Source organism: Siphateles boraxobius, unplaced genomic scaffold, assembly GCF_051911475.1.
Source record: "Siphateles boraxobius isolate OS27281-9 unplaced genomic scaffold, OSU_SipBor_1 77, whole genome shotgun sequence".
Lineage (NCBI taxonomy): Eukaryota > Metazoa > Chordata > Actinopteri > Cypriniformes > Leuciscidae > Siphateles > Siphateles boraxobius.
The window spans coordinates 17834681-17856787 of NW_027509205.1; the positions used below are offsets into that span (position 1 = coordinate 17834681).

General features: G+C 37.0%; 1 protein-coding gene across 4 annotated transcripts in view; it reads right to left on the reverse strand.

Annotated features, from left to right (window-relative positions):
- The window catches only part of tshz2 (teashirt zinc finger homeobox 2), a 122344-nt gene that overhangs the window by 38574 nt on the left and 61663 nt on the right, over nucleotides 1–22107 (reverse strand). Inside the window, exon 1 of one of the 4 annotated variants that reach the window (XM_077218862.1) lies at nucleotides 17264–17305. The exons of 2 other annotated variants lie outside the window; for them this stretch is intronic. Coding sequence is in view for 1 of the 2 variants with exons in the window: in XM_077218860.1 (XP_077074975.1) it covers nucleotides 16493–16532 (40 nt within the window). In the remaining variant the exon portion in view is untranslated. Of the gene's footprint in view, nucleotides 1–16492; nucleotides 17089–17263; nucleotides 17306–22107 lie in introns of those variants that run through there. One more of the 4 variants, XM_077218860.1, reaches the window with a different exon arrangement.

Genomic DNA, 22107 nt, shown 5'->3' on the forward strand with positions numbered 1-22107 from the left:
AATGCAATTACAGTGTGTTGTCACGCAAGGCGGCAGGCAGGAGGACCGGTGGGGGGGGGGGGGGGGGGGGGGGCAAGAGAAGCCAGCTTTCTTTCTTCATTGGGCCTAAATCAGTACAGGAAATGAATATGGATGGCCTGAGGCGAGAGGGGAAGGAAATTCAGAGTCTGATGAGGTCCCTGATGGAGGGATCTGGACACCGTGTGCTACCTCATGCCTGTGTCCCAGACACATACTGCCAGTGAGGAGAGAACACGCGTACACATGAGCCCACGCACAAAGAAACCGTGCAAAAGCGCAAAATATGGGGCCTACGGAGTGACAGATGCACGAAGATCTTCATATATGCCATTAATTTGATTAATATCATGTAGTTAATTCAATTTGAAACGCAAACACATCCTCACGTATGGCTAAATGCCCCCTCGCCCAAACAAACAGGAGCGATAGACGCACACACGCACATGTTGCGAAGTGGGGAACATCTGTCAAGAGCCGCTAAGATGGCAGTGCTTCAGCGCGGGGGTATCGAGCAGGTGCGGAGGTGGCCACGTGTTCGCTGACAGACACATTCGTCTCTGTGATTGATCAGCTCAAGCAAAATAGACAGGAAGCAATGAGACCTGAATCAGGGCTTCAGGAAGCTCCCATGGGCCTCTGCAAAACAGGGCCACCGGGGCCGCCGGCAGGTCAAACGTTACATGAGCGCTCTGCGAACAATCTGCAGTGAATCAAACCCATACAGAGCTCTACGGCATGATTTAGTGGTTAATCTAAATCTAGCTGGCTAATTGCTACCTGCTAATTGCTGTATAAAATCAGATATTTATAAGTGATGGGTCACAATGGTCAACTAATCATCCAACATGTATGTGTACACACACATACATACATAGTAAATGTTCCTTTTAAATATATATATAATATTTATATACTTATAATATAATTTTTAATTATATATATATATATATATATATATATATATATATTAAAAATACTTATATACAAATATTTAATAATATTATTTTAATAATATTAACTAAAACTGTTAAGAATCTTTTTCAGTAACTACATTTGAAAAGATACAAAAATATTAGATGAAAAACAAATATGCTTAAAAACGTAGACAACGAAAAAAATTGAAATGTTGCCTTGACAACTAACTGAAATAGATAAGTACAAAAATACTAAAACTAAAATAAAATGAATTAAAGCTATACAGAAATCTAATAAAAACTAAAAAGCCAAAACAAATGACAAAGACACATAACATAAATAAATAAAAGAAAAAATAAACTGTTAAAATTAAGACTGAAAATATATAAATAAAAGCTAATTCAATTAATATTAATAGACACTAATAGTATAGTATATATAGTAATGTCCCGCATCACCTTTATAATAGGGATGTGATTCAGTAATCAACTAACTGGGGATTCGTTTTGCAGTAAATTGCAAGTAAAAATACTAAAAGATTTGCTATAAAGAAAGAAGCTATATCTGCTAAATCCTGAATCGATCACATGATGGATGTTAAAGTAGATTTCAGTAAATATTTTTTTGTGGCTTTTTTATGTTTGTTCTTTGCTTTTTTTGGTTACATATTTGTTTATTTAAATGTATTTAATGTTCATAATTATTCATAAATATACTTTCTTTAATAGAAAAAAAATGCAAAGATTAACAGACTAGACTATTAAAAAAAAAAGTAACTTGACAAAATATTTATTTGTGGTTCACATGTGTTATGTGCATGTGAACATCTGCAATGATATAAAAGTCCTTTGAAAACTCAATTAATCAGATCCCGGGTCTGGATACATCAGCTTCAAGCCTCAGACAGAGAATGTATGTAGTATAAGTAGACCACGAAGACGACGTCACTCTCATGCCATCTGCTAGCAGGTTGGCACGCGGTTCTGTGTATCTGTACAATCACCAGGAAGTCCCTTCAAAAATAGAACACATTTCTGCATTTCTGTGGTGTGTTCCAGCTCATGGGTGCATATCGCTCATGCGCGCAAAAACACAATGCAGTACATTTGCACTGACATGACGATCAAACACAATCACAGAACTGCTCTCGGCTATAACGTGTGTGGTACTGATGCCGTACTGGACGGTAATGCGTTCGGATGGGCCGGGTGTTACGGGTCTGGAGGCGTCCAGCTACACATCTGACCTCTACACCATCCTGCTCTGCTGCGTGTTGTTGACCAATGAGATGGGAGGATCTTAGTCAACAAGGCCTGCGGACACCATATCAAAGTCAAGAAGGTGTCGAGATTCATGCTTTGGACTTTTTGCTGTTACACAGATCTTCATCATCTCTGTTAGTATTACTCATGGCACAGATTAGAATAAAACAGTTCAGGAGATTAGAAGTAAATGTTCCAAAGTAAGCCATTCTTTTTAAATCCCAGAATTTAAAAGAACTGAAATACAGATAGATAGATAGACAGACAGACAGACATACAGATATATAGACAGACAGACAGATAGATAGATAGATAGATAGATAGATAGATAGATAGATAGATAGATAGATAGATAGATAGATAGATAGATAGATAGATAGATAGATAGATAGATAGATAGATAGATAGATAGATAGATAGATAGATAGACGAATAGAATGATAGAATGGATGGATGGAAAAACAGACAGATGGATGGATAGAACAATAGATAGATAAAATAGATGGATGGATATAACAATAGATAGATAGAACGAGAAATAGAATAGAACGAGAAACAGAATAATAGACTGAGAAATAGAACGATACATAGATAGAGCGATAGATAGAACGATAGATTGCTATATAGATAGACAGAACAAGAAATAGAATGATAGACTGAGAAATAGAATGATACACAGATAGAACGATAGATAGAACAATAGATTGATATATAGATAGAACGAGAGATAGAATGATAGAACGATGGATGGATGTATGAATAGAATGATAGAACAATAAATGGATAGATGGATAGATAGATAATCCAGAACACCCTGGCAACTGTAAAGCAAAAACTGACATTGAAGAAGAAATTAAAACAAATTTAAAGTGTCACTATCATGACGGATAGGAGCAATTTAAACCAAAAGACTATTGAGCTTCCTATTCAGACACTCCAATAAATTTCCAAAATGCACGACAAAAAAAAATTCCCAAATCATAAATCATGACTAACAAATCACACGCCTACAGTAACAGAGAACAGGGGCAAAAAAAAGAGTGCGCTTTCCGAAAAGAGGCGGGTCGTGAGCTCGAAGCGCTCTCGAGGGTCATCGGGTCTCATTCAGCTCTGGTGGGAGTCGTCCGGGCCAAAATGAGGGCCGGCGTTCATTTGACTGTGATCTGCAACAGGATCCGCTGGCTCCTAATGACTCCCTCTGGCAGCGTAATGGCAGGTATTAAAGCGCTTATCCCAGCAAGGACCTCGGCCTCCCAGGCTTATCCCGCACATGGCTCCACTCAAGCAAACCCAGCCACTGACGGACTAACTACAGGCCTCCACGGTGGCCATCCCGGCTCTCGCTGAGCCAGCTGCACATCTTTAAACAGGGAGCCTTGGAGGGGCAGGGAGACAGATGTATGCCCCCTGTGAGAGACCTCTCTAAACAGGGAGGTGAAAAATGACTGGGGACGGAGATGAGCACGTTGAAGGAAAGATTCTGGGATTCAGGGAGGAGAAACTAGATAGATGGATCTGCATCCGTTTGCAATTTATATGCTGATTTGATCATCTAGGAGTTGAAGCATGTTCCTTTTTGACCCCATGAAAGACTCAAATTTACTGCTACTAGTAATAACATCGAAAGCATGGGAGAGAAAATGAATACCATGATGGTACCAAACAATACAGATGTTATTTAAAGACGACACGAAATGCCACTCGAAACACATTTAACTATTCATATTTATTGAAAATAATGTAAGACAAGGACTATGAGACTATGATGTTACTGTTGGTTGTTGTTATTAAGAAATGTTGATTTCTTGTTTCAAAAAAGAAACATATTGTGCATTATCCATCCATATATTATTCCAAAAAAATATAAATAAACATAAATTAAAATAATATTATCATTTAACCAATCTTCACACAACTCCCTGTAATATCAGCTGTTTAAACTGGCACAAAAAATATTTTTTAAAATAATGTTACACACGTGAATAATAATAGTCAGAAGTCATCTTTTTTTTATTGCGTTTTTGTGCATGATTCATTTGTCCACATTATTCCCCCTAAAATAAATAAATAAAAGAATAATAACTAATAATAACACCCCAAACCCCTTTCATTTAAACATTACAAATTTAAGTATTATAGTGTTTAAAAAAAAGGATAAATATAAAGTTATTATATTGAGTCTAATCTATGCTAACTATTTAAAGGGACATAAAATGTTGTCATCATTTACTCACACTCATGTTGTTCCAAACCTGTATGAGTTTCTTTTTCTTCTGCTGAACACAAAAGAATATTTTAAAGATTTTTGGTAACGACATATTTTATGGTAGCAAATGACTTCCATAGTATTTTTTTCCCTACTATGGAAGACAATGGCTGCCCAGACAGCAACATAGTGTCGCCCAGATCCGGCCCACATCTGGTGCTCGTGGAATCCACATGTACCAGATGTGGCCTGGATCTGTTGCTGTCTGAGTGCCATTAACTGTGTAATTACAAACATTCTTTAAAATATCTTCTTTTACGTTCAACAGAAGAAAGAAACTCATACAGGTTTGGAACAACTTGAGGGCGAGCAAATGAAGACAGAATATTCATTTTTGGGTGAACTATCCCTTTAAGTAGTTCCCAAGCGGTTTTACACCTCTATAATCTGGTAACTGGAAACACCAACATTTCCACACAGCTATAAAAACAAGCAATTCACAGGATGTATAAACCATCAAAACCACTCGTGAGTCAAAAAATGAATCAGCGAAATCAAACAAAACGAAGTTCAAATCCCCCTCCCCGAGAGCTAACAGTCAAAGGTCTCAGTTGGCAGCAGCTAATCTGCATTTCTCCATTCACATCCCGACAGCAGCAACTCTCACGCGTTTTCACATTAACGCTACACCCACAAGGAGGTTACTGGAACCTTCTCGCGATGACTCAAGACAGAGTGTTCAGGAAGGCCTGGCATCATGTTTTGTTTCAGACAGATGCAGTTGGCCCACAGTGAGGCATGCGTCTTCCTGTACAAAGGCTCCACTGTGTGCTATCAATCATGTGAAGCCGGCATGAAGCTATAAATCCCTTCTTTGAGGAAATCCCCCCTTTCAGATTTACAAAATGGTGAGGGGTGCGACGTGCCTGCCGAAAAGTTGCAGGAATGCACGTATTGACAGATACCAGCAGATGCGCGGGGATTTGATTCGGTGTTTGGTCGACGGGTGCCACGTAAGGTTTTATGGGAGAAAGTGAATGTTAATATTAGTTGTTTGTGTATAATTCAGTCATGCCAAAGGGGAAATGTACTTGTAATGTCAATAATACAGTGGATTTGGCGTGGCGTGTTAGAATTCATTTAGGACATGAGTGGAATTTTTAAGCTTGAAAATACAGTCATGGTTTAAAGGGACAGTTCACCACAAAAACAACACTTTCATCATTGTTTACCCATTTGAGCTTTTTCCACCAATGAAATTCTGAAAAATCTTCACGCGTCTCTTTTTCAATACAATAAATTATTGTTGTTATTTAAAAAAAAAAGCACCATAAACTTAGTTCACATGACCTAAGTCATGTGAGTCCCAAAAGTCGGCAGCCATATTTGCAACGCCTCCGGGCAGCTATTTTGCTCATACAAGAACAACTATCTATTTGAACGGAAATACCGAAAACTACTGGGCTACTACTCAAATCAGCAATAAAATCTGACGTGAACGGTCTCATAACCGTTGTTTCTTATGCTCAAATATCGTTAAAAAAGCATATATTTCAGGTTGGTCCAGCCAATGCGCATGTGCAGTTTGCAGTGATGCAAGGACTTTTACTAATTGCCGATTGGCTCTTATATTCAGAAGGCGGGACTTATTCCGTAATATTAAGAGTTGCAGTTTCTCCCATTCATAGTAACAGGAATGCACCATCTTTGTATATCCAAAGTCTTTGATATGACTGGACTGATGAAATTATTTCAACATTTACTGATACATAATTAAAATCAAAAGAACAGTAAAGGTTAACAAAGATTAATAAATACTGTAACAAACACATTGCTCATTGCTAGTTAATGCATAAAATAACATTAATGGGACCTTATTGTAAAGTTTTTAGAGCTTGACAGACATGGTCGCAATGAACTGTCATCTTATGGAAGTGTAAATTCCCCATAAATTCTCCTTTTGTGATTTATTGAAAAATTAAATAAAGGTTTATAGTACCTGTCAAAAGTTTGGAAACATACATTTTTTAATGTTCTCTTCTGCTCACAAAGGCTGCATTTATTTGATAAAGATACAGTAAAATTGTGAAATATCATCACAATTTAAAATAATTGTTTTCTATTTTAATTTAAAAAACAACAACATTTATTCCTGTGATCAAAGCTGAATTTTCAGCATCATTACTCCAGTCTTCAGTGTCACATGATCCTTCAGAATATGATGTAATATGATGATTTGATGCTCAAGAAACATTTCTGATTATTATCAATGTTGAAAACACCTTTTGCTGCATAGACATTATTACAATTTTTAGAGTGAACTATTCCTTTAAATGTAAAAATGTGTGAATTCCAGCAGAGAAGTTCATGTTAATAATGTCGATTAACATGTCAGGGGAGAGTGAAAGAACTGTGAGCCTCAGCAAGTTTCTAATCACATGAAGTTCAACTTTCTATTTGACTCGAAGTCTTGTCAAATAAGATAAAAGGAGCTCCATCACACTCGTTCCTCTCGCCCTCTAAAATGATCGAGGCGTTCACAAAGTTGGGAAATGTTTCAAGAGGGTACGGCAATTAATAGGAGAAATTACATTTGCTAGGATCTTTAGCGGAGAGAGTTCTTCTTCACAGCGGAGTGTAATGCTGCATAATTTCACTGGTTTGCTCACATTTATTTTCTTTTTCTAAATTGCAATATTAGTCATACACTCATTATAGGGGCCATCAGTTCTTGGCAAATTCCTATTGCCGTTCATTTCCAGCAGAGACGGTGCGGGATGTGTATTTTTTCAGGCTTGTGTCGAGGACTAAATCTTTTGTCATTGTGTCACTGAATCGTTTGTCATTAATCTAACTGACAAGGCCTGGGAATATGCACATATACCTGTTAATTTGCTCCGAAGAAATATAGATGTCATTTCTTTAATATAATTGTAATGCAATTGTTGAATCTGCAGTGATTTATCATTCAGCAGCTGTACCAATTTTGTTCCATAATAAATTGCAATAGTAAATAGCAATACAATTAACTATTAAAATATGTACAGATAGGGCTGGATGAGCAGATATTTGCATCTCAATAGCAAAAATATCAATACATCTGATGTATTCATTTCATTTATATACAGTATCTGTCAAACAAATGCTGTTCTTTTGAACTTTATATTCATCAAATAATCCTGGATAAAAATGCGTCACGTTTTCCACAAAAATTTGAGGCAGCACAAAAGCTTTCAACATATATACTAATCAGATATGATTCTTTAGCATCAAATCAGCATATTAGAATTAGTTCTGAAGGATCATGTGACACTGAAGACTGGAGTAATGATGCTGAAAATTCAGCTTTGATCACAGGAATAAATTACATTTAGAAATATTTTCATATCGAAAACAGTTCTTTTAAATTGAAATATTTCACAATATTTTTTGAAATATTTATAATTGAAAAATTGCGACATTTCACAATACTACTGTTTTTATTGCATTTTTAATCAAATAAATGCAGCCTTTGTGAGCATAAAAACGTATTTCAAAAACATTAAAATTGTACCGACCCCCAAATTTTGAATGGTAATATAATTACCAAATCATCTGAAGCGGTTCGATATTTCACACTGTGTTTAAGCCCACAGCATCAGCCATAAAAAAAATCCACCCGTTGCTGCATTGTTAACTCCTGTACCCGCACAATGCCTCTAATCATTAATATGTTCATCCAGTTCTCTTAATCAAGTTGTAAGTGCAACTGAATTATTCTATATCCTGCAAGGACACCTAAGCTGTCAGTGCTGTTTAATGAGTTTCAATTAAGTTGTTAGTTTCAGAAGAACGGCGCAGCGCGGCCCGTGCGGGCGTCTACTCGGAGCTCTGCAAGGACACAAACAAGACATTTTATCATGGCAGACTTGCTCCATCAAAACCACTCGGTGTCTTTGTGATTCCAATCAGAGTGCTAAAATATGTTGACTGCGTGAAATGTTAAATTAATTGTAATTTGTTAGACGCTCCTTTGCAAAATAGTCGTACACAGTAAGTGGCATTGGGATCTACACATGTGAGGCATCAAAGCTGCAGCCTATTGGTGTTTAACAGTCTTTAAACATCTGCAGGAACTGTTTGGTGAAAAAGGTGCGCTGTCTAGGTTACGAGCCTTTGGCGTTTTGAGTGGCTGGCAACAATTAACCTGACGGCACACAAAGTTCTGTCCTTCTGTGATTAAAGAGTAAGAAAAAGCCGTAGTGCTTGGAGAAATTCGCTTAACTGTTGTTATTTGTTATGTTCACTAAAGAGCACAAATATGTAAATGATTCACTCTAAAATGTACTCTAAAACATGCAAAAATATGCAAACGATCTACTCTAAAATGGTCCTCCAACATAAGTATGAATAACAATTGTGTTTGCATATCGTATCACGCTCACGCTCTCCTGATCTTTATCTACAAGAACTTCCTGACTCGTACGCACAGTCATTACAGTGGCACGCTGCTGAAACTCTACAGAGTGAGCTCCTGGTGACCTCTAGGTAGAAAATGGACTGAAAGGCCAGCCAGGACTCGGGAATATCGAGTTGATTCATCAAATTAGTTCCCGTGTAATTGCACGGCATGACGTGCCATGAAACTTGTCAGCTATAAAGCTGTCGGGAAGCCATCAACGGCCATGTTAAATGAAGACACAAGAAAAGGCCTGGGGTTTATGACTTGATGTTTGGACACCAGCCAGTGAAGGAATGAGGATACGGACATCTTTAAGATTTTAAACGTTTGCACTCTTATCTGTGCAAGTGTTGTGGCGATCCATTTATTGCATGCATTAATCAATGTGATTTCCACAGATGCTTTAATTAAATATTCCCTTAAAAAGCCTCTTAGACCAGGCTAAGGTATAATAATAATGCGGAATTAAAATTTGATGTAGTGCCTGTAAAAATAAGATGACACATAGTTGGTAAATGTGAAAAATACATGCAATTAGATGTAATTCAGCAAGACATATAGTTGTGGTTATAAAATTATATCTAGTAAAAATCTACGGATATATATTTTTAGGATATGTTAAGCACTTCATATTTTCCACATACCCTCTGGCCCGAACCTAAACCGGATCTTGTGAAAGTTTGCCTTTCTAATTGGTATAGATTGTGCCATTAGCAAAATATTGTCATAGCTCCTGCCCCATAGACTGTAGCAGGCCAGGGTTAATTTGCATAATAAATCTTAATTGAGACTCATTAAGCACTTGATTGGAAGCAAATCAGGTACACTGTGGACAATCTTTAGATTAATGAAGTTTCCGTCTTGTTTGAGGTACACTGTTTTCTGCCATCTTCTCATGAACTGTAAGGAGGCCGGAGAGAAAGCAAGATTCTCACAGGAACACGAGCAACATGAGGTCGTGTTACAGACACATCTCACGAGACGAAACATAACGTAATCAAACATGGTTCGACAGGCTTGCTACACACATCAAACACTGACTACACGTGAACCGAGCGTGTTTGTGTGTTATATTATCCGCAGTTATTTATTTTTTAAATATTTATATATATATTATTAAAAAAAAATATATATATATATATATATATACATATACAATACTAAAATAAATATATGTAATATTTATTTTAAATAAATTTATATTTTAAATGTATTTTAAATATATAATTATTTTCATATATTAGGGAATATATTGGCTACTGAAAACTGGATACAAAATAAATATAATAATAAATAATACATATCAGTTTGTTAATATATATATATATATATATATATATATATATATATATATACATACACACATATACATACATACATACATACACACACACACACACACGCACATACATATATATATATATATATATATATATTCATAATATTATGTATAAAAAACATGTATATGAGCTAATACAAAGAGAACTAAAACTTTTGTGTTTATCAGTCACGAGAGTATGGTCAATATTCTCAAGGCGGCCAAATAATATCTGTCCAGAATATCAGTGATGTTTATGTGGCTCTGCTGGCAAAAAACAAAGAGAAAACATCTTTCTTGTGTAGTGTGTACACCATGTCTGTCTGGTGCCCTTATGATCACAACATCTTCAAAAACAGAATAAAGCTTTGTGTTCATATCAACAGGATCCTATCGCGGACGAGAGGGGTAAATATGACAGCGAGATGTGAAACCCAATCCCGAGCCCCAGTTCTCGCCTGGACGTCTGAAATCCATCTGGACATGGTAATATGAGCCCACACTGATTGTTTTCAACAACTTTGGAAGCATATGGCCTGCCGCGATGAGCCGACAATTACACAAATAAGTCCATTTACAGTCTTCGTGGCCGCAAAGATACGGTAAGAACTGCTTTCCGAAAGAGTCAGGTGTGCTTGGCATCATTTTAACTGCCGTGGTACACTGCGACACCGTCAAAATTCCTGCCGGTAATCAAACACCGCGCACACAAAAGGCGTTTTGTGTTGTCGTTAGGCCTTTTCCCCCTGTCTGACTTTCACTCGAGAAATTGACACAGATCAACTCTCCCTCTCTTCCTTTACCTCCTCGACCTCAATCTCCCAGACATCCTATCGGCGCAGACCGGGTACAAAATGCCATTTTGTCATTTCTTTTATACTCGGATGTCTGGCAGGAGTAATGAGTTTTAGCCCGAGAGCAATAAAGTCTCTCCATAACCTCATCATTGTTGTGTTTAATGAAGAAAAAAGCAATAGAAATAGCTTTTTGCGGAGATGATCACGTAAAAACATTATCCTCCTCGATTGTCCCGCTGGCGTATCAAATTGTGTCATTTGCCTGGAAACTGGTGCAGGTCTCGGAGGGAAGGCAAGGTGAATGCAGCAGCGGGGGTACGAGGCGACGTGGTGCTCGGGTCCAATCAGGATGCGGGCTTCCCCCCCCCCACCCCTCTTCTAAGCAGCGCAGGGGAGTGGAGTACAGCTCCGGGGCACAGGAGGCTTCTCCTCTCTCACCTACACACAGCACCGCCCTGTCTGACTCCAGGAGCAAAGCCTCACACACTCCACCTGCCACAGCCAGGGCATATCATGACATCACCGCCGCGGAGACAGGGTAAACGTTGCTGTGGTTTTACTGTTACAGTCATATAAACAAACACTGGGGTATTAGTATGATACGGGACACAAAGAAATAGCAAATACTGGAAAGACAGCTACATGTTAACGGCGTGGCCTCGAACACTCCTAACCATTTAATGATATTATTTAACATTTAACTTGAATTTGATGTTTATAAAACATTGGTGGTGGTTTAGGAGATTCCCTCTTCCATATAAAGCGCTTTGAGTGTCGAGAAAAGCGCAATATAAATGTAATTAATTATTATTATGATATATATTTTATATATACACTGGTATACGAGAAGAATTGTAAAACAACAGTGATTGTAGTTCATTTAATATTTATTTAAAATTTACCAGAAATAAAATCTCTGAAAACAGATGGCTGCATGATAACGGTGTGGCCTCTCACACTCATTATTATTAAACTAACATATTTTACAGGCTATGACAAGCTTGAATAAAATACAAAAATGTGATTATCCTGATCAAAAGTTCATGTTTGTGCATTTTGTATCAAATCCAAGCAGAAGCTGAATACCGAATATGTTTTATTCACTTTCATTTTTTTTCATTTGATTCAGTGCTGGAATGTCTCTACCTGGACAAAACTATGAACAATTGCCTCGATCCACCAATGTTTCCAGAACAAACCACTTTTGAAGACTTTAGGCTAGCCAATTCCCAGATGCCCCTGTCACTCACTTATTGGCACTGCAACACTTAATGCCTTTGTCTGTACTCCAATTTATCTTGTTAACAACAAATTGGGCTTGTTAGCTTGTTTGAAGCACGGGCTATTCAAAAACTGATTAGAAACATAATCCAGCGAGAAATATCATTGGAAAACTCATGCACTGTTTGCTAATAACCCCTGTATGTTCATATTTTTGTGCAGACTGGGCTGGGTGATATTGTGACTAGTATTTGTTCTGAAAGGGTGTAAAAGACTGATTTTCGTCAATCATAGGAACCATCGTTTTGACAAAACAAACATTGTTGCCAACAAGCAGATTCAAAATGCTTGATTGATTCAGCAAAAATGTAGTCATCAATAATCAAGGCATGTGTACTGCACTAGCATTACTGCATGTTTCCTTTTTTATGCACCAATATATGTGCATATTAAAGACTAATATTTGTCAACCCATTCTTTAAAAATGCTTATGACTGATTTTTGAGTGATGCAAACAAAATGATGAACCTGAGTCAGATTGAATCAAAGGATCAATTCTTTGAACCGATTCAGAAAAATGAATCAAACTAACCAACTCAAATGCTACTGATATTTAAATTAGACGCTACTAAAACCATCATTAAAACAATGCTCGCATAATCACAAAACTAATCAAACCACACAATCTTTAAGAAGCTTAATGACCAAATAAAAGAACATTAAATCATCATAATATTCATTATGCTGCTAAATTTTAGATGTCCAGCAAAATAATCACGATACATTAACATTCAATAATACTTAGATAGATAGATAGATAGATAGATAGATAGATAGATAGATAGATAGATAGATAGATAGATAGATAGATAGATAGATAGATAATTCATGGTGATTATATTGAATATTATAATATTCTATCTATCTATGTCTGTCTATACAGTGTATATATATACACACAGTTTGTTAGTTGTCAGTTTGTTATAATGGCAAAATAATCTTTAACATTCCGATTTCAAACACTGTAAATCCATCTGACCTTCCTGTGACCGCTGACTAAAGTCACACAACAAATATTAATTGTGCAACCCTGCAGGGATTGGTCTTTTCTCTAAATGACCACATTTCACAGCAAAAAAAGGATAACCGTGCCTGCCGCCCGTCACATAACGAAGTGAACGCCAATTTATTCCCAGAACCCAGTAGATCTTAAAAAGACTGTACGAAAAATGGAAAAGGGGGGCGGAGTAAAAAAAAAAAAAAAAAATTCATTCCTTGCATCTTCTCTGGTCTTATTTTAATACCTCTCCCTCTCCTTGTTCACCCCTCCACACATCATTAAACATATTATTATAACATGACTGTCAGCTTGCGTCTCTCTCGCCGCTCCATTCTTGCTCTGCCAGGTAATCAATTTGTCGTCACTCTCTGTAACCCCAGTAAAGTCATCAAGGGAAATGAGTTACAGCTGCAAAAAGCCTTCAAGAATATAGGTGGGGGTTTGAGGGGTGGGGGGTGGGGGGTCAGGAGGGGGGAGAGAAATGACAACACGGGCCTGGAATATTCTGCCGCTGATAGCACATCCCAGGTCTCGAAGATGAAATATTAATGCACAATTTGTTTATCTGCGGGCCCACATCTCTCCTGCCGCCGAGCTGTTAATTTTCTATCTGCGCAGACAACAGATCAGTCAGTCATGAACTCTTCATAGCCATTACCGGGAGACATTTTGATTAAGTATTCCTAATGTAGTGGATAGGAAAGAATGAAAACACTCTGCCTGCCAACTTTTGATTGACCATTAAGCCACTGATGAATGTGCCTGTCAAAGAGGAGACAATTACCTCAACAATGAAGAAACTCTTCTGGAAGGCTTATTTCTCCATAGGGCTGACACATTTACCAGATTACAGGCGAGCAGGCCCAGAGCGTGTAAAGGGATCGCTTAGGAATCTTCGCAAAAGTTCACCCAATAATTGCGAAGCTTTTGTTACAGGGAAGGGGGCTTTTAGAGAGAGCGACGAATGTGTGTGCGCGAGGGAAAGTGACTGACAAAGTAGAAACTAGTAAGAAGGGACTTAGCGTCTTCAGGAGGTTTTAAGATCCGCCATTGCTGGCAGAGTGTGATGACCATCTGTGGGGTTTGTCCACTGTTATTATAAAGAGTGATCATCCTTTCACCTCGCAAAGAGCCCAGAGCATCTGGCGTCGATGTACGCAAAAACAATAACCTGCGGTATGCACTTTCTAAAGCAAAGTTTGGCTCCTTACAATCTTGCCATTGTGGCTATACTTCTTTTAAACCATTGAAAATGCTGCAACTAATGGACTTTGTCTAGAAAGACAATCAAATGACAGATTCATGCTTTAACCTGTGGCGTATGGCTGTAATACAAATTAAATATTTTGATCAAAAAATACAAATTTGATAAATGTTATTCTTTTTAAATACACATTTAAAAGAAAAATGCATTTTTATTAATAAACTACTGAAATGCACATTAGTAGTTAAATTGTTAAAAAGCCTAACATTTAATTATGGAAACTATTTTGTTTAATAATCCGAACAGCCACCACCTGAGGTCGTGGGAAGGCTAACAAAGAACCGTTGATAAATGGATCTATTAGAAATTAATCTATCAATAAATCCAACATGACATGAGATCAATCATATGACAAGTAAAAGCCAAAGGGGAAAAGAAAAAAAAAGAAAATGTTTCAGTGAAAATACTTCTGGTATACAGCCAGTTGCGTTGCTGTGCATGAGAAGATTCTGACTGTGTTTCAAAACGTAGTGAGTTGCCTACTACCTTTGTATCATTGATCATTATTTTCCTGTTTATTGCTGTGAAGCTGCTTTGAAATAATCTGTATTGTATAAAGCACTATATAAATAAAGGTGGCTTGACCGCATGTTTTTGGACACCATAGGCACTTTAGATAAAATGATGAGAAGATGAAAAAGAAAATGAAAAAGATTCAAAATGATGCACGCACATGCTACCTAGGTAGGGGGCTCATAAGGATTTGACACACTGCCTAAGAAAGACTGTATTGTCAACACTGCTAAGGAATCAAAATGAAAGAAGATTCATAGTTTCGGCTAAACTAAAGATGCTACTTGATTATTTTTTGCCTAGACAGCATCACTGGCATCATTATGAACATTATTCAAAATGATGCCCTCAAAAATGCTGTCTAGTTAGTTCACAAGACAGTCTATGGAACAATATGTACTGGCAACATTGGTACACAATTAAAAAGTTAAAAACAAAATAGCAAGGCTAATCTCATCATGTTACTGAAACATAAATAAAAGATGTAATCTAAACGGCTTTATTCTTGTGTGTTTCGCGCTCTGGAGCGCGCGTCCGCGTGTGTGTGCGTGCCGGCACTCCGTTTGAGTGAGTGTGTGTGAGTCCGTTTGTCTATGAGATATTATGGGTTCATAGGAAGTTCAACCAATATTCGGATCCAAAGCAGCACATCTATCCAAAATCACTCTGCATTTCCTCTCAGTGTATTTAAAGAAACGCGTCACGCTTCGGTTCCCAACAAAATCTGGCTAAAGTTTGAACTTTTAAACTTTGACGTCCAAAACAACTATATAACGTGTACAAAAGGGTTCATTTTACTTAATTAGCCTATGTGAACAGCATGACATTAGAAATAGGCCAGGAAGTGAGCCTTGCCTAAACTCTGATTCACTTCGATTATATGCAAACACATTGCATATACAGCATGTGGATATAAATAGGCTACTTGTTTTAAGAGAAAATCTGAAAATATAAAGTTAACTTATATTGTTTGCTTTAAAGAATATTTACTTATTTTTATTCACAAACGAGACGAAAATATTGATTAAGACCATTTCCCCCACAACGTCTAACAGACGTTACAGGGGTTACACAAGGTTCACTACTCGGTCCGTTTATAATGCTAAAAAACGTTACGAGTTTCAAGCATACCGTTCTCTTGATGATGCCAAACGAACGCTGTTTACATTCTAAACACGCGTGTTTACGTTTATTTAAACGTGAAATAGTTCGTTGGACTTGAAAGTTTAAAAACTTTCTTCGGATTTTGCCGAGAACCGAAGCGTAAGCTTTTGCAGTGTATCAAAGCATCATTCTCTGATATTAACCATCCTCTTTCTAAGACAGCGCTATCACTTTCATCAAACTGTTTCACAAGATAAAAATAGGTCCGTTCAGATACAAATTCGTACGCTCGTGCGACTTAAAACGCGGATGAATAGCAATATTCATGTCGGGATGAATGTGAAATGATAGGTGTCAATTTGAATCTTACCCGCAGCCCTTTTGGGTGCTTGCTGTTTCCTCCTTGGCATGTTCAACTCTCTTTAGTTCACGTACAGTGAAACTGAGCCCAGGTGAAATTCTGTAAAAGCGCTCTGATATAGTCCATATACACGCAATAGCGACTCTCTAATGCACTTCAGTTCCGTACAATCCAGTTTCTCAGAAACGCTGTCCAGAAATCAGGTGTCTCTATTTTAATATACCTCTCCTTCCTAGATAGACAGATCTATGGCGGATTGTTTTGCTTTGCTTTTCTTTCCGTCTCTTCTTCTTCTTTTCTTTTTGTGTTTCCCAAGCCAAAAGGACAAACGCTGTCAATCGCTTAGGCTCCCGGTCTCGTATGAAACGTAGTAGGAAAAGGGCAGAAAAAATAGTGTATATCACACACACACGCCGATGCCAGCAGCAAACATCGATCCATAGAACAAACTGAACATTAAAAACTCCTCCTCCTCCTCCTCCTCCTCTGGACTTGATGATGGCAGCGAGACATTTGTTACACTAGATAACCACGAGTTTATTAAAGAGACAGGGGCCGGAGAAAACATGAGACAGCCCACAAGACCAGCCTCATACTGTCTCTCTGCCGCTTTAGGCTTGAGTTTACAGAGATGCTGAGAACTGAGCGCGTGAAGCAATGAATGCTTCAGTGTAATGACACACTGCAGAGTAATAATGAATAACATGCATGCAATATGTAATTATTTTTAGTAGCTGCCAGACATGAGATATAATTGCCATTGCTGTGGTAATTACTTACATTAACATGTATATGTGAAAGCTGTAAGGGGTCTCTGTATGCCTATAAAAGGCAGAGAGACAAAAATGTTAAATGTTATACCTGGAAATGTGAGAATAACACATTAGCATCCATGTTGCAGTGCAAAATACTTATGAATATTATTTTAGTAGCTGCTAGAAATTAAACATTATTGTTGTTGTTATCAGTTAGTATACTATAGCAATCTGTTGTGTACAGTATACAGTTGGCTAAGATGTTTATAAAGGCATTGAGAAGAATCCAGCGTTAAATACACAGTTGTTGTGTAAAAAACAAAGAAATGTTTATGTTATGTTTAGTGTATACGTTCTGATAATGAATGATAATATGCAATATATAATAATGTTCAGTAGCTGCTCACTGTAAAAAAAATATTGTTGGTTTAACTTTAAAAAAAGTAAGTTACATGATTGCCTTAATTTTGAGTTCATTGATATTAAAATTTTAGTTACTACAACAAAGGAGATTGGTTTAATAAATATAGAAACTCAAAATATTATGTTATCTGAACCACATTAAGTTGATTTGAGAAGATAAAAAGTTGTGATAACAAATCAAAAATAATTTTGGTTTAACTTAGTTACCTGGTTGCCTTAAAATTTTGAGTTCACTGAAATAAAACAATTGAGTTAATACAACAAAGGAGATTTTTTTTATGAGAAAATATAAGTTATGTGATCCAAATTAATTATCCAAGTTTATTTTACAAAAGATAAAACATTGTGATGATAAATCATGAAAAATCATTTTTTACTGTGTCGAAATAAGGCATAGTTATTGTCATTGCTATCTTGATTAAATAAATTACAGTAGCATGTTATATGGATAACCTAAACACTGCAATGGATAGTATAGTGTGCAATGTATAGTTTTTGGATATGATTTCCAGAGATTCTTTTTAAAAAGAAATAGTAAAAAAATAAATAAATTGATACAATATAAAAAAAAATCAACAAAATAAACAATAGGTTGTACTGAAAGGAAGTGCAAAGACAAAAAAAGCTAATAAAAGTTTAGTTTTCAGTAGCATTGTCCATGTTACACTGCTAATTATTATGCTTATAAAGAGTATAAGCAATTATATATTAAAAACATGTTATGCATCATATTACTCAGCACATGCTTATGCACACAGTATCATGTGACCATGTTTTCAAAAATGTGTTTGGTTTTGAAAAGGCCTATGAAGTCATATTTCATCAGAACACAATAGTAAAGTGATCTCATCCCATCAGTCATCTCAATGTCAAAAAGTGGCCAGATTTACCCAAATTCACCCAGTACAAGGACACAAGCGATTTGATTTAAACCGAAACCATAGAAACATTAAAATCTTTCAGCTGAGAAATCCTTTATGATGTCATAGTAACAGCAACAATGAGCGGCACACAATGAGCGGCACCGTACATTGTTCGGCACAGCTTTATTACATTTATTACAGCGTAACTGTAGTCCTACAAGGTGAAGCAGAATAGTTCCCCTTTCTGAAGCGCAGTGTCTCACCATTTGTGTCCCGACCTCTCACCATCTCTGATTATTGAGGTCACGGATAAACAAATGAGTGGCCATTACTCACAGACTACAGATGACCTCAGCACACACCATTGCTGTGTGATAAATGATTCCGCTGTCATACAGAGAGATGATGCTGCCTTTGTTAATCTGTTATGTGGTGACGTTACTCGATCCTCCTGTTTTCTCCCGTCTCCTCGCGCTGATGTGCGGATGCCAGTCACCGGGCGATGATGGCAGAGACCTCCCGTGAACTTGACATGAACTCCACCGATCAATCAGTGTTGAGCTTCCACTTTGACCATACCTGTCTGACAGCTTTTAACACCCTCTGTGTATAAACGTTAACACACACACATATTATATCTGTACCTGTATGTAGTGTACTGCTGGCACCTTGCCATCTCATCTTGACCAGCTTTGTGTGACTTTCACTAAGTGATTGTGTGCACAGTTTAGAAGCAGTAATATAGGGGTATTTTGTCATGTACAATGTCAACTGGCCAGTATTACGTTGAGGTAACGGTCCACAGGTGTGTTTAGTCTGGTTGTGTGAACTTGAATTTGAATGTAAGCTGTATTTTTATTTTATTTTATCTAGAAAACATTTGAAAAAAGCCTTGAAGTTTTAAGGTTTCTTGGACAGATAGAATAAGAGATCAAATGACAGAACGAGAAATAGAATGATAGAACGATAGCACAATCGAATGATAGATAGATAGATGGATAGAACGAGAGATAGAATGAAAGAACGATAGAACAATCGAACAATAGATGGAATGATAGAACGAGGGACAGAATGATAGAACGATAGACAGAATGATAGAACGATAGAACAATAGATAGATAGATGAATGATAGAACGATAGACAGAATGAGAGAACGATAGACAGAATGATAGAACGAGAGACAAAATGATAGAATGAACTTTCCAGTAGCTCAAACAGTAGAGCGTTGACGCTTGCAACGCCAAGGTCATGGGTTCGATTCCCAGGGAAAGCAAGAACTGATAAAAAATTTAAATGTGTACCCTGAAATGCAATGTAAGTCGCTTTGGATAAAAACGTCTGCCCAATGTAAAAATGTAAATGTAAAACTCTAGTAATCTGTACTATTCACTTTGTTTACTCGGAAAAGCTAAGATTAATTGATTGGTTTGAGTGTGGTTTTTGAGGCGGGGAAATTCTTAAAGGACTTTTCACTCATTTCCTCCACTTCTGCAGTTATTTTTCTCTGTTTGCATGCACTCATTTCCAAAAGTCATCTTGAATGTTGAATTGTCAATACAACTGATAATTTGAATGAACAACATACGCTGACTTCATAAATTGATGTTGATTTTCCTAAAATGTTTGGTTGGGCACTTGGAACTTCATTTATATTATTGTAATTCTCTTCCCATTGATGCAGCGAATCAACAAGAAATCAGTTATTTGGTTTCAAAGGAAGAGAAGTAATACATATATATATATATATACTGTATATATATATATATACACACATATATGTATGTATGTATGTATGTATGCATATGAATGAATGATTTATAACATAACTACTTTAGTCTAACTAATTAGATTTTACAGAGTAGAACGATAGAACGAGAGACAAAATAAAGCTGAACTTTTTATTTTATTTTTTACTAGAAAACATTTGTCAAGTTTAAAAGGCCTTGAAGTTTTAAGGTTTCTTGGACAGATAGAATAAGAGATAGAATCAGAGATAGTATATTACAACGAGAAATAGAACAATAGATAGATAGAATGAGAGACAAAATGATGGAACGAGAAATAGAATGATAGAACAGTAGACAGATACTGTATATAAAATGATAGCTATAGAATGATAGAACAATAGATGGAATGATAGAACGCTAAATAAAATGAAAGATAGATAGATAGAACGACAGTCAGACAAAACGGACGGACGGATGGATATACAATTATTTCCTTGCAGATGCCCCACATCCCCCCAAAAAAACAGGCAAAAATTTTGACTCTTTTGACTGGGCCGTACAAAAATAACACCTACAACAACAAAAAGAAAACATCAAGCAACAGCATAGCAACAACAACAACATGGCAACCACCCATAACACCATCCTTTTTGAAGTTCTGTAACTGCAACTATAAATAAAGAAGTAAAACAGAGGACCGATTGTAAGAGCAAAAGCTCGTAATACTAATGCAAACAAACAAATACGAGATATTGCCAAAGCGTTGACACTGCTGATAGTTACGGTTGTATCTGTTCTGTATACAAGCTTTCATAACGTGCCGTAAACTTAATTATGAAGTCAAAAAAAAAGCCCCTGTAAGTTTTGGTTTGAAGCTGTCTGACATAGCAAAATATATGCAACTGTTGCCAATAAATGCGACACAGTGTTAATTCGCATGGTAGGGGTTTTCAATGTTTTGTTCCGCAGCTCTGGTGCAAATCGTCAGTTCTGCGCTGAGCCGAGAAGAGCTAATTAAAATGCACTCCCCATGATGAAAGAGTCAAGGCCTGGGGATTCCAAACCTGCTTCTGATTCAAAGCTCAAATTTCATGTGATACGGACAGGCGGTGATTGAAGTCTTGAGAGCTGTAATTTTCAAAGTAGAACAACAACATATGCATACTGTTAACAGCAGATGCTTAATTTGGAAATCTAATGCATATAACCCAATTAGAAGACGAGGAAAAGAACCACAAGTGAAATTAAATAGGCTGCCGTGCTGGTTTAAACCTTTCAAGACAAGTCTTTCAAGACCAGAATATTTTGCCTGATATTTCCATCAAGAATCTCAACTAAGCAATCAATATTTCTGCACAGTAATTAACACCTGTGCAGCTGCCACATGCAGGATGGAAACGCGTTGCGCCACGTTCCATATTTCAGTTCCCTTAAATGGACCTGGTTTTCATGAAGTCCCTCATCGAGGAAGGACAATGGAGGAAATATTTCATGGAATGCAGGACAGGTAAAATACCACAAACGGAGACCAAAACCCATAACCGCTCCCCTGATAAACTAATAGGCTCCACTTGTCAAGGCTGCATAACAGAGAACAGTGACCTTTTCCCGAGCATATGCAAACATATTGTTTGTGTGTGTGTATGTAAAGATGTGTGTTTTCACGGGATGTTAAATTAGCTGAGGGTGAACAATCGTGCGTTTCCAGTACCACAGGCTACAAGCAAAGACTTTCCTGCCTTGAGATGAAGAGAATCGTGGGGGGTAAAGCTGGAATCTACTTTACTTTGACCAAATCACGTGTTCAGTTCAGCAAAACAAACTGTGGCTGAACACAAGAAGTACGCTTACATGC